Source organism: Mustela erminea, chromosome 18, assembly GCF_009829155.1.
Source record: "Mustela erminea isolate mMusErm1 chromosome 18, mMusErm1.Pri, whole genome shotgun sequence".
Taxonomy (NCBI): domain Eukaryota; kingdom Metazoa; phylum Chordata; class Mammalia; order Carnivora; family Mustelidae; genus Mustela; species Mustela erminea.
The window spans coordinates 6,563,188-6,576,647 of record NC_045631.1 but is presented as its reverse complement, the minus strand read 5'-3'; the positions used below and the strand labels follow the sequence as shown (position 1 = coordinate 6,576,647).

General features: G+C 50.3%; 1 protein-coding gene across 6 annotated transcripts in view; it reads right to left on the bottom strand.

Moving 5' to 3' along the window:
* The window catches only part of ARHGAP44 (Rho GTPase activating protein 44), a 166,454-nt gene that overhangs the window by 24,948 nt on the left and 128,046 nt on the right, over positions 1–13,460 (bottom strand). For all 6 annotated transcript variants that reach the window (XM_032319593.1, XM_032319597.1, XM_032319594.1 and 3 more), the window contains 7 exons: positions 11,439–11,520; positions 10,927–11,054; positions 7,759–7,870; positions 6,432–6,513; positions 3,780–3,860; positions 1,220–1,333; positions 481–572 (listed from right to left, as the gene is read on the bottom strand). In XM_032319593.1, the coding sequence (XP_032175484.1) occupies positions 481–572; positions 1,220–1,333; positions 3,780–3,860; positions 6,432–6,513; positions 7,759–7,870; positions 10,927–11,054; positions 11,439–11,520 (691 nt within the window). The remainder of the gene's footprint in view (positions 1–480; positions 573–1,219; positions 1,334–3,779; positions 3,861–6,431; positions 6,514–7,758; positions 7,871–10,926; positions 11,055–11,438; positions 11,521–13,460) is intronic.

Here is a 13,460-nt window from a genome sequence, read left to right as displayed (position 1 = left end):
AACTCTTAGGACATTAAAAGTGAAGAACGTTCATGGTCAAAACACCTGAAACCAAGGAAAGAAGATGCATCTTCCTCCCTGTTAGATCAGCTCTGACTGATTACCTCTGATGGACAGGGCTCAGAACCGTTAACATTTCATCCTCCCACCACACCCATCTCAGGTTTATGTGGTGTCTCTGAGAGCAGGCGAGCTCTCTTTCCTTTCTGCTCCAGCATTTCATGATCCGTAGATTTGAAGACACCACGGTGTGGATCTTAGACCAGTAAAATCCACAAACATGGTTAGTGCAAGCAGTGTCCATCCTGTGGCCAGAATGTCGCTCAGCCAGGTATTAGACGGTAAGAAGCTACCATGACTCATGCAGATGTGCAGGAAGATTAATTATAAACGCCTTTGATTGCAAAGTTCTGAACTCCCAGTAATACTCTTATTCTCTCCCCGACTCTCCCACCCCTGGATCTCGATGCCACCACATACCCCCAGGAAAGAACCAGTCTGCATGCTGGATGATGGGCTCAATGATCCCAACAATCTGCAGTGAAACCGTCGTCATCATCTCTGTGATGTTCCTGCGAGCACAGAGCAGAGAGAGGGCAGGACCAGGTTACCAGCAGAGGCAGCGGAGAGGCACGCCTGGCCTCACAGCCCAGGAACAGCCCCTGACCTTAAGCCTTCTGACCTAGGGCTAAGAGTATGCTTTTCCTTCAGAGGAACACTTCACCTTTCTGAACCTCTCTCTCTCTTCTACAGAATGGGGTAGCCAGAGAAGGCCTCCTTAAGGAGATATGTAAATGAGTAATATACATGGAATCACCCAAATCACCAAGTATTCGGCAGCTTTCATTGTGAGGTGTGATTCTCACAACTGCCAGACTCATCCGCTTTCCAACTGTTCTCCCTTTCGAGACAGCCCTCCGTCCCTGGCATCCAGATTCTGGGATGTCTGCTCTTCATGGACCATCAGGAAGGCCCGGGAGGAACTTGCCTGGCCCACTGCGGACTTAGATTAGCTCAGAGAAGACCCTCGCTGCAGGCCTGCAGCTCTGACTATCAATGAGAAAGATCTGCAGACTTCTGGGTCTTCTCTTGCACCTAAAACATGAGCAGGCAAAGAGAGAAATAGGACTTGACAAATAAAAGAGGCCTACCGTTAATCTGGGGCCCTGGCTGTCCTGCCCATAGGCTACCCCATGCACGTTCCTCCCCGTGCACTCACCCTTCCGCTTGCGGCCACAAGAGGTTGGGTCCTAACACAATTGCCATGTTACTGGGAGTCATCTTGTTCACATCTTGATATTCTGATAGCTTGGATAAAAATTTGATCAAGTATCTGAAAGGAAGACAGAAGGTTTGACTTGGGCTCAATCCCAGCGACGTTTCACCAGCAGAGGGCAGAAATTTCTCTCACTGCAGCCTATCTTGCGGACAACGAGACGCATACATCCCGCATTACAACAAAGACGAGTAACGTGCCAAGCCATGAGAATGTTTGAAAAACATACTCTGATCTCATTCTGCTACATGTCAACATTGTATCAGTGAACCCTGGCCAGAGAAATTCCCCATCTTTCCTTCTGACTCAGTGTCTAGTGACTGAAGCCCCTCCTTCTTTTCAAACCTCAGTCACCTGCTACCCTCCCTGGGTGCAGACATGAGGAATGAAGTGTCCAGGTGTCATCAGCAGGAAGCTCTATAAGCTAGGGGTGGTGTCCCCCTGGGATTAACCTCCTTGGGGCTTTGAGAGCTAATGGAAAAAAAAGCTAAACATAGATTCAGCACATGAGCCAACAATTCACTCCCAGAGACCTACCCAAGAGGAATTTGCCCCCACACAAACTTGCACACAAATGTTCATCACAGCAGTGTTATGCAAGCCAGCCAGAAAGTGCAGACCATCCAAAAATGCCCACAAAGGAGGAAAGGATAAATAAAACGTGGTCCAGCCATACAATGGAATACTATTCACCCACGGAAAGAAACAAGATATTGACACATGCTCCCGCATGGATGAAACTTGAGGATATCATCCTAAGTGAAATAAGCCAGACATAAAGACCACATGTTGTAGGAGTCCACCCAGGTGAAATGTTCAGCAGGGACAAATTTGCAGAGATGGAAAAGGTAGATTCGTGTCTGCCAGGGGCCAGGATGGGGGAGTGACTGCTAACGGGAACAGCGTTACTTTGTGGGGTGAGGAAAGTGATCTAAAGTCAGTGACGACAGTCATGCAACCCTACACACATACGACCACTACATCGCGCACTTTAAAAGGACACAACGCTAATGTGAATTACAGCTCAAGGAACTCATGAGGAAGCCATACGTTAAATCGCTCTTGGGAATTTTTTTAAATTGCAAAACATACATAAAAATTACTACTTTAATCACTCTTAAGTGGATGGCAGCATTCAAGTCAGTAGCACGAAGGACTTTCACACTGTAAAGAACCATCACTGCCATCCATCTCCAGATCCTTTTCAGCTTCCAGAACAGACTCTCTATACAAATCACTCTCCTCCCATCCCGTGCTCCCCTCCCCCAGCCCCTGCCCCCTCACCCCTTCTGTCTCTGTGAATGTGCCAACTCCAGGTTCCACACGGACGTGGAATCATACAGTATCTGTCCTTCTGGGTCTGGCTTCTTTCATTTAGCACCATGTCCTTGAGATTCACCCGCCGAGTATTGCGTCATATATATATTTTGTTTACTCGCCCAGTGATGGCCCTTTGGGCTGTTTTCACCTCTCGGCTATTACGGATGATTCTGTCACGCACAGGAGCGTGCAAGTATCAAGTCCCTGCTTTCCCACCTCCTGGGTCTATATATACCCAGAAGTGGCGTGGCCGGATCGGATGGTAATTCTATGTTTAATTTCTCAAGGGCCCGCCATACCGTCGGCTGCTAGAATTTTGAACGGGGAAGCAGAAATACTCGGGCAGATGGCAACAGGGGCTGAAGCTGGGAGTCTGCGTGTAGGGAAGCATGGAGGGGAGGCGGCAGGGCTAGGAGTGGTGCTGGCAAGCCGAAGGGAGGAGGAAGCAGAGAGTGTGAAGGTGCAGAAAAGATCTGTAGAGGAGCGGGAAGTAAAATCCAGGGGTGGGCGAAGGAAGAAAAGTGAGAGAGAGAGAGAGAGAGAGAGAGATGTGTGGGACAGAGGCGGTGAACGGTGGAGCACGGGAGGGTACTCTTCTGGCTCCTTCTCCCTGTAGACGAGCTCAAGGACACTTCCGCCAAGCAGCTCCAGCCTTGCTCAGCCTCTCCCAGCTGTGACTGAACACTTATCTTTACAATAAACCCACAATATCGGGGAGCCGGACCGGCTCCGTTGGTTGGGTGTCTGCCTGCCGGGGCCCTGGGATCGAGCCCCACATCAGGCTCCCTGCTCAGGGGGAGGTCTCCTCCCTCTCCCTTTGAGACCCCCCCGACTCATGTGCTCGTTCTCAAATGAATAAATAAAAAAAAAACCTTAAAAAGATAAACCCACAATATCTTAAAAATATCTTGCATTTATCTTTGCTTCTTACACATCTGAGAACTCAAGTGAATTAGCCAATGGTTTTCCAGAGTCACATAGCGCTTTCCATTCTGTCCTTGGCAATATAGTAATTAACAACCTCGCAGGGTCGTCTGAGGCTCAAAGGAGACCATGTGTGTTAACCAAGCTCGGTGCCTCCTAAAATGCCGCGCATGCCAGTTACCACGACCTTTTGCCAGGAAGCTGTGTGTGTGCAGCTTAAATAACCCTGACCCCGGGTCTCTACGATCCGTTCACTTACCGGATGTTGTTGTGATTGGCCTTGGGCAACTTTTCACAAGCATTCCACAGAGCCTGAAGCCTCTTGTCTTGCTCCTGAATACTGGAGAATAAAGAGGAAAGCCGCTAGTTGAGCAGGGATTGATGAGATCTCACTGGCAATCGTACTAACCAGCCGAAGAATGAGAAGCCAACATTGCGAATGACCATACCAGTGAGCCATTATCAGCCAAGTGCTGAGTGACACCTATTTCCCTTTCTGTGGCCCCTGTCTTGCCCTGCAAACTGCCGTGGTACGTGTCACAGGTCTCAGGTGAATGCAGGGCTGTGGTGTTGTCAGGAGGAAGATTCCAGCACAGAAACCAGGATACGACATACCAGTCAAGAGAGCTCAACCCACTTTCACACCAGGGGGCAGCCTGTTGTCTATCCAATAAATGGTATTTAAAGCTCCTTGGCATCTGACACATCACAGGTGCTCAAAAAATACCTTTGAATCAATACATTACATGATCTCGATATACACATAAGAAAATCTGACCTTCAAGATCTAACTCAGAGACGGATGATTTCCATGAACCAAAGATTGTCCCCTCTACAAAAGGTCTGCACCAAGGGTTTTTACTTTGATCTATTTTTTAATAAGGCCACTGGGAATTAAAAGAGATTACTTATAGGACTACATTTTCTATATGCTTTTCGTGAAAATCTACAAGGCATACATGGTTAGGAAGGTCTTTCTGCTCAAAGAATCTTCTCCAGGAAACACTGGCAGGGTGAGCGCTCAGCTGTGAGCCCTTAACCTGGGGCCCGAGGCAGGGTGGTGACCAGCACCCACACACGTCATCACTGTGTACCCACAGGTCCATCCACAGATCCTGGCCAAGGGGAGAAAAATCTCTCTTTTCCCTCAGTTCAGCTTTGAGAAGGGTAACCATCCTCCAAAACACACTTTTCCTAAGACTGTGAAGTGCAAATCAAATGAGCCACTTAGAAACGGAGAGGTTAACAGATCGTATTTGTGAAGTGGCTTCAATTTGACCAAAGGCTGGACAAGGAGGGTTTGGTGCAGGGAAGCCATTAAAGACCCGGCTCCATCCTGCCCATGATCATGTGCCAACTACCGACTCTCTCCATAACCTCACTCTCCTCATCTGTAAAATGGGCTCACAGGACGACCTCCCACCCAGAGTCAGCACGAGCAGTACAAAGGGGACTCTGTATGAGGGGCTCAGCAGAGGGTCTGGTTGATCTCAAGCTTTAAAATCAGCACCTGAGGGGAAAGGGCAGATGCTGCCAGGACTTGGCTAGATCCCGATGCCCAGGCTATTCTCCCTTCTCTGGCTCCTCTAGCATCAAGATCGAGTATACAGTCCAGAAATAAAAGAGACGGTTTCCATCAGCAGTTACGCTCTCATTTCTCTTCATTCCTAGGACCACTGAGGGGCTCTAGAGAGACGCGAAGTGCCATAGGTAGGCACGTGGGTTCCAGGCCAGATCCCCTGGACTCGACTCCTCATTCTGTCATTTATTAGATGGCAGGTAACCTGGTGACACACCTGCTCTAGGACCTGTCTTCCTCACCTGTAAGCTAGGGAACACAGCATAACCTGCCTTCAAAGGGTTCGTTCCTGTAACAATTAAATGAGTTGAAAGCGCCTAATGAGATTAGAGCAGTGACAAGTCCCTAATAAACACTGGACAGAGGCATCGCTCATGGTCAATATTGTCACGGAGCTCACACCCACGCTCCACCAGGAGATGTAAGCATGCCAGGTAAATGGCCAGGCTTTTCCGATGCGTAGCCTCTACTCCACCTTGGGAAAAAAACAAAAAACAAAAAACAAAAAAACAGTGCCCCACCACACGATGGGAGCTAGCTTCCTTTCTCTAACGCCACACACAGAGCCTTCTCTCGGAGGTCAGCTGCAGGGCCTACAGACGCACGTATGTACTGGAGCATTCCTACGGAGGGGCTAAGCTGGCTGTGCCTTGAGACAAAACCTACGACGAGAGAGCTCTAGAAATCATGTCCCATCTCGGGCACCCTGCGGACCAGATGTCAAGTTTTTATATTAGCCATTAATGGGCCATGATTAACATCTTTTTAACGAGTACAAGTAAGAGTCAAGACCCTGTGACCCTCCCTTTGTTCTGTGCTTCTCTTCAGAAGGAATCATGATGATCTGCTTGTGTGAGCCCTTTCAGAACCTTCTATGCACTTATGCATATATAGAGGCACTCCTGCAATTACAGGGTTTTGAATGTGTTGTGTTTTAAAAAGAAAAAACAGGATATTATATGTGTCCTTGTTAACTTGTTTTATTTAACTAAAAAGTAAGTCTCCCCATCTTTTTATGTTAGTAGGAATAGCTCCACCAGGGTTTTCCAGCGTTCCAGAGTATGTCACAGTGTAAATACGCCGTGATTTATTTACTCATGCCCCTGGTCCCAAACCAATACAGCTTTAACAACATCCAGGCTTTTCCTATTCCAAATGACATCGGCATCGGTGTCCTTGTACTCGCTTCTCTGGGTACGAGCACGAGCATTTCTCCACCATATATGCCAAGAAGCGGGGCTGTAAGATCAGAGGTCACATGCTTTCCTCATTTCAAAAAATCCTTGCAAATAACCCTACCCAACCACACACTTCAAGACGCGGTGTACTCACTTGGAAGCCTGAATCCACTCGTCATAGAGTTCAAAGGTCATCAGAGGTTCCGGCAACTCTCGGAGGTAAGATTTCAAAGCTCCTGGACACGGACACAATAATGGCTCTGAGCCACTTGACGCTGGCAAAGATGGGTCCTACCAGCCGGCGTCACCCGTGGGGGTGGTCCGTCTGGGGACGGGCTCCCCTGATCCCCACACCGCGAACGGTGGTTTCCCACGTGTACGGCTCGGAGGTTCTGGCACAGCAGTGGGGCCTGCACTGCCAATCACGCTGGTTTCTCCCTATTTCCCACCATCACCTCACTGTCTCTCCGCACACTGGGAAGATCTCTCCTCACCGGGCCCCAGCAACCAGGCGTAAAACTGAGCCTCAGGTGGACACAGCGGATACATGCGGGGAAGCCGCTGGCTTGAGGGTCACGTGAGCACACACCCTTCCCTGGATACATCTGATCCAAGCCAGGAAGCGGCTGGCTCGAGGGTCACATGACTGCACGCCCTTCCCAGTATACGTGGGACGCATGCCAGGAAACCACTGGCTCAAGGGTCACATGACCATGCGCCCTTCTGCGAATGCATCTGACACGTTAGGAAGCTGCTGGCTCGAGGATCACATGACTATGCACCCTTCCCTGGATACATCTGACATATGCACTGGCTCGAAGGTCAAGAGACCACGTGCCCTTCCCTGGATACATCTGATGCTCACTGGGAAGTGGCTGGCTTGAAGGTCACATGGCCACATACTCTCCCTGGTCCCCTCCCCCCATTACATCTGATGCAAGCTGGGAAGCCGGTGGCTCTAAGATCACGTGACCATGCACCCTTCCCCGGATACATCTGAGAGGTGCGGGGCTGGCTGGCTCCAGGGTCACGAGACCCCGTGCCCTTCCCTGGATACATCTGATGCATGCTGGGAAGCCGCTGGCTCGAGGATCACACGACCATGTGCCCTTCTGCACACGTTACGAAGCTACTGACACATATTAGGAAGCTGCTGGCTCCAGGGTCATGTGACTGCATGCCCTCCCCCAGATACATCCGATACGTACACTGGCTTGAGGATCATGTGACCACACGCCCTCCCCGGATAGATGTGACACATGCTGAGAAGGTGCTGGCCCTAGCGTTATGTGACCACGCCCCTTTCTGCCAGATACATCGGACGCATGCGCTGGCTTGAGAGTCATGTGACCACATGCCCTCCCCGGATGTATCTGATGCATGCTGGGAAGCCGCTGCCTCGAGGGTCACGGGATCACGCTCCCTTCCTCTTGAGCTTCTCCAGCACTGGGGGCCCCTCGCAAAGCGGCGGAGGCGCCCACCTGCGATCGCGTGGGGGTCTGCTGAGTACTCCTGCACGTCCACCACACAGCAGTCTAGGGCAGCTTTCAGCTTCTTCAGCTTGGAGGCAGACGGCGCCACACGGAAGAGCCCCTGCAACAGCAAAGAGGGTCAGCGCACAGCCCTGCCGCGCGAAGGCCCACGAGCAAGACCAACTCACACGCGGCCTCCCCGCTCCCTCCCTCCCAGATCCCCTTGATCCGTTTCCCCATCACCGCCTCCAGGCACGGCAGCTGCCCGCTCTCTAAACGTCCCCTCCTCTACACCGAAGCAACTTTCGAGCGGGAACCGGGCTTCACCCACTGCGGTGTCCCCAGTGCCTGGGGCGGGGTGGCGCCTCATTCTGGTTCGCTAAGCATCTGCGGGATGAATGAACCTCGGGCACTCCCAATTCTGGTGTGTTCCGGAGAGATGTTGGGGAAGTCGGCCAACACCTGGTCAGACACGGGGGTGTAGGAAGCTGGATGGGAAAAGCTCTACAGGGCGAGAGCGTGTGTGTGTCCTGGGAGATGCAGGCCTCTACTTCTAGAGACCAAGTCTATGTCCTCAGGGGACCGGCAAACTAGGGGTGGTTTGTTAGGGAGCAATGCTTCCATCAGCCCCTCCGTGTTTCATTCTTTCTTTTAAAAAATATTTTATTTATTTATTTGACAGACACAGCAAGAGAAGGAACACAAGCAGGAGGAGCGGCAGAGGGAGAAGCAGGCTTCCCCTGGAGCAGGGAGCCCGATGCCAGACCCTGGGACCATGACCTGAACTGAAGGCGGACGCTGAATGATTGAGCCACCCAGGTGCCCCGCCATGTTTCATTCTTTTTTTTTTTTTTCTTTTTTTCCGTGTTTCATTCTTAAAATTACTTCTGAATCCTTATCATGGCTTCCAAGCGAACCACTGTCCCTTGCACACAAGTGAGCTCTGAAGAGAGAGAGAAGACGGGTACGCTGACCAGAAAAACGCAGGTCAGAGTCAGAAGGGAACCCTCAAGGCACAGGTGAGTTAGGCATGACCCAAGAGCTACTGATTGGTTTTGCCTTCTCAGCTCCTGGCATTCTGCAGAACAGTCCTTGCACGTTCGACCTTTTGTGGCCACCATGTGGATCTCTGAGTTTCTTCCAAAGAATATGTTCCTGGTCTGGAATACAGAGTGTTTGGCCTGTTAAAATGGTTAGCTCCATTCTGAGTAGATGTCCAGAGCTCTCTCTGTCCCTGTATGGGAGGAAGCTCCATAAATATGTTTGGACGAGTGCATGACCAAGGCTGCTGTGCCCGAGAGCAAGCGACAGCAGGTACCAAAGCGGTGGGTTGGATTCTCATAGAACCACGCCACTGTCGTGGAGGAAACCAAATGCAATGGCACCTGGTGACAGATACTGCCCAAGAGAAGTGAGTAGGGCTGTCAAACAGCCTGTAGACTTTTGACCATGTCACTGAGAAGGCCATTTCACTGAGTGACAGATAAAATCCAAGAGGAGGAGGAGGAGCTTCTTAAAACAGCTAGTGAGTGCAGTTTGGGGGTGTCCGGGGAAAATCTGTGGGTGCATATTGAAAAAATGCTGGCACACATGGGAGTGGAGCCCAGAGGAGGGTGAAGGACCCAAAAGCTCCCTGAGGGCAGGGATGGGTTGATGGTGCTGGCAATCCCAAGCTGCTGGCAGGGGAGAGAGGGGAACCGGGGAGTCAAGGCAAGAACAAAACCGAAGAGCTGGGGAAGGAGTACGAGGTTGTAGTTGGATTGGAAAAAAAGCTATTTTTTTTTTTCCAGGCTAGGGACAACCTGAGCATTTCTGTTACTACAAGGAGAAAAGTTGGTACAAAGTAGGGAAAAGCAAAAAGAAGGGGGGTGTAGGGAGAGGGAGAAAGAGCCCGTTGATGTTGATTAGATATTTGAAGACGTGAACATATATGTTTCCGTTTTGTACATAATGCTTTTATGTTTGATATTATATATAATTACAATCTATTCCCTATCTTTTAGAGAAACACACTCAAGTATTACAGATGAAATGACACAGTGTCTGGGACTGGCTTCCAGTTATCCAAGGCAGGCGAAGGGGAAGCAGGGCAGCCCATAATCTAGGTGATGAGGCTCATTATTTCATCTTTCTGTGTTGCAGTTTTTCCATAATATTAAAAAGCGATAGGGTGAGGGGAGGCCCAGTTCATCTCCCTCCATAAGGCTCTGGCTCAGGGACTGTAACGATCTCCACACCTAGTAACCAGTAACAGACACGAGAATGCCCGGCGCTTAAAACGTGGTCCCAAAACCCCACATTTATCCCATCCCTTGGGAAGAGCCCGCATGTGGACACGCCTGGCACAGAGGCAGCGGCTGACATGCATTTGGACGATCGCTGGCTTCCTTCTCTGGTGCAGACCTGGGTTTGTCACACGTGACCCAGGGCCCACGTAAAGACTTAATCTGAATTAATCAGTTGTGTTAGATAGAGGCTAGACACGTGCCCCCCCCCCCAGCAAGTTCATAAGCCACGTGTATACTTTGCTCAGCGGTAAATGCACGGCCCACCCTAAGTGAATATCGATTGGCTGATCAGATCAAAGGAAGATGGACCAAAGATTTCAAAAGCGCCTAGAGAAGAAACCAAGCACGAGCTCCATCTCCCAGGAAATGGTTTACACACCAATAAAACAAGAGTCACCCATTTCCCATAGACTTCTTTACATGTGGCTCTTAAGAAGGGCTTGTCCCTGTCAATATCAATCCTGTTTTCAGGATCCTCTCGAAGAGTCACGATCAGAAGGGTTAAAAGGTCTATTTTTAAAATGGAATTCATCAAGCAAAGAAGGAAAAGGCAGAGGATGGGGCAGAAAAAGAAGAGAACAGGAGGGGAGAGGGAGGGAGGAGCAGCGGTGTGGCCTCAACCTGTTAAATATGAAGACAGGATGGCTGGAGCGGGGCCAGAAGTTTCTCAGGGGCCAGTGGTATCAGCTTCGCACAATCCTCCTCCCCCGACAAGCGAAGGCTCGAGGAACAGAGCGGGACCAATGTGTGTGCTGCAGGATGGGGAGCTGTCCCGTATCGCGACAGGTCTGGGTTGGCGGGGGCCAGGGAGGGAAGGAGATTCCCACAGGCTCTGTGGCCCGGAGCAGGGCACCTGCTCGGGGCTGGGTGCAGCGGTCCCCAGTCCTACCTCCTCCTGCATCCCACACTCAAGAAGCATCGTCACGCAGGCCTCGATGGGGAAGGCGATCTCCCGGCCGCTGATGGTGAGGTGCTCCTCCAGAGGCTTCCCGAAGGAGGGCTTCTCCACCCAGGCCTCTGAGCGGGGAAGCGAGAGAGGGGCCCATCAGCAGTTAGTGATGGGCACTTGTGCCTGACTCCCAGAGACACAGAGGCCCAGTTCAGTCTCCATTCTTGTGGTCTGGGGAGGAGGGAGGAGCCTGGGTGGGGCAGACAGCTGGGGAGTGAGCAACGCCCGGACCTGCTGGGCTTCATATGGATACGCAACCACACACCTCCACATACACCCCCCAACTTACCCCTGGGGGGGTGGGCAATGTGTATGTGGGTGTGCTGGCTCAAAGAACCAGTGTGGAAAGTTCTGGAGGCTCGTTGGTGGGGCTGGAGGAGGCCCGGGGGTACTCATGCCGGCAGGCAAATGGCCTCACCCACCTCCCCGCTCCAGGGAATGTCTGCACTTACCCTGTTGTGCTTTTATCTGAGGCAACACGGCCTGCAAAAGCGCCAGGGACTTCCTGTGGTACTCAGCCTGCACTTCGATGAGCTGAGGAGACACCAGGGGGAGCATTACCCATTGCAGGAGCGTGGGGAGCACAGCTGTTGTACCCCACTGTGGGGGGCTCTGCGTGAAGGTGTCCCCCCTTCCTCACCTCACCCTGCTCTCAGGCCACCCCAAATGAGAGCTCGAGCTTGCCTCATCCTCAGCCTCTGGAGCAAAGGAGTCCATCCCCTCAAGGAGACATTTGGGAGGCAGGAGAGCCACCCCAGGGCCCTGATGTCTTACACCAGGACAGGGGGGACCACCCCAGTGCCCTGGTGTCTGACACAGACAGCTTGCCTCCACCGGGACCCCACCTTGCCTCACACCCCATCCTCAAAGCAAAGGCAACCAGAGGAGGGCAACAGGAGTATATAAATGGGGACACAGTTAGAAATCAGTCTGTCGGTGAAGCATCTGACTCTTGGTCTCAGCTCAGGCTATGATCTCAGGGTCCTGGGATAGAGCCCCATGTTGGGCTCCGTGAGGACTCTGCTTGGCAGTCTCTCTTCCCTCCTCCCTACCCCCCCACCCCCGAGCATGCACACTCCACTTGCTCTCTCTATAAATAAATCTTTTTTTAAAAAAAAAATCCATTTGCCTAGATGACAGAGCTAAATGCTAGGCTGTATATATCTTGGTTTCTGCAAAGTGAGTTCAATATACGACTGATTGGAAACTGTGGGGCTTGGTCCAAAATCCCCAAGGACCCTGGGCTCATGTACAACGGCTCCGGCTCTGTGATGCAGCCCTAAGACCCAAATTCTTTCAAATTTACCTATTCTGACCATTCTGACACAGCTGCTGAAATATTAACAAGAACAGATGGACCCGGTAAGCAAGAGTCCTGCCATTTCTGTTCTGAGACACCCCTCACCCTGCAACTGGGTGCACCTGAAGGAAAGCGGAGCGAATCTCTCCACTGAAATGGTTGGCACATTTGCGATGACAGGGATGGAACTAGAGGGTATTAAGCTTAGCAAAATAAGTCAATGAGAGAAAGACAATTAACATATGATCTTCCTGACATGAGGCAACGTGGGGGGTTGGGGGGTAGGAAAGGAATAAGTGAAACAAGATGGGATCGGGAGGGAGACAAACCAAAAGAGACTCTTAATCTCACAAAAACTGAGGGTTGCCGGGGGAGGGGGCAAGGGGAGGGTGGCTGGGTTATGGACACTGGGGAGGGTATGTGCTATGGTGAGTGCTGTGAAGTGTGTAAACCTGGCGATTCACAGACCTGTATCCCTGGGGCTAATAATAGATTATAAGTTAATAAAAAAATTAAAAATTATTAAAAAAATTGTTGGCATGGAGAGCAGATACTATTGTCTCCAAGTAAAAACTAAACACTAGTTAAGAATTAGATTTTTTTTAAAAAAATCAGAACACTGGAAAAAAGAACGGTACATAAATGGCAAGGAGGCAGTCCAAGAACGTTTTGGAATGTCAAAAATGTCATTAAGTTCCAGAAATTCTAAAATATTATCTCTGTAAATATACCCCATGGAATATACTTGAGAAAGTGCTATTATTTTAAAATAAACTTTCCAGGCTGGAAGGAATGCTTATCAGTTCTTTTTGGGGGATCGAAGGAACGCATCTGAAAGTCTGGACCACTCACTGGTCCCAGCGTTCGGGGACTGCTACCGGCCCAGGGTGCTTACAATTGAAAAACTTTCAGGATTTCTCTTCCTCACCTTCCTTATCATCCCATCACTTCTCCAATCATTTAAAGTTTGAATTTTTGCCTCCAGCTTTAAAAGCACATGAACTTAACTGGATTTTTAATTTATATTTTTTCTCTCAAAAAAAATTTTTGTTAATTGTCGCTGGTTTTGTTTTATTTTGTTTTCGACTTGCCTTGCACTTACCCTGGTAGAGAGCCAGGGTCTTAATTATTTGGACCAGATCATTCGAGTACGGATGACTCAGATCCTGTTTCT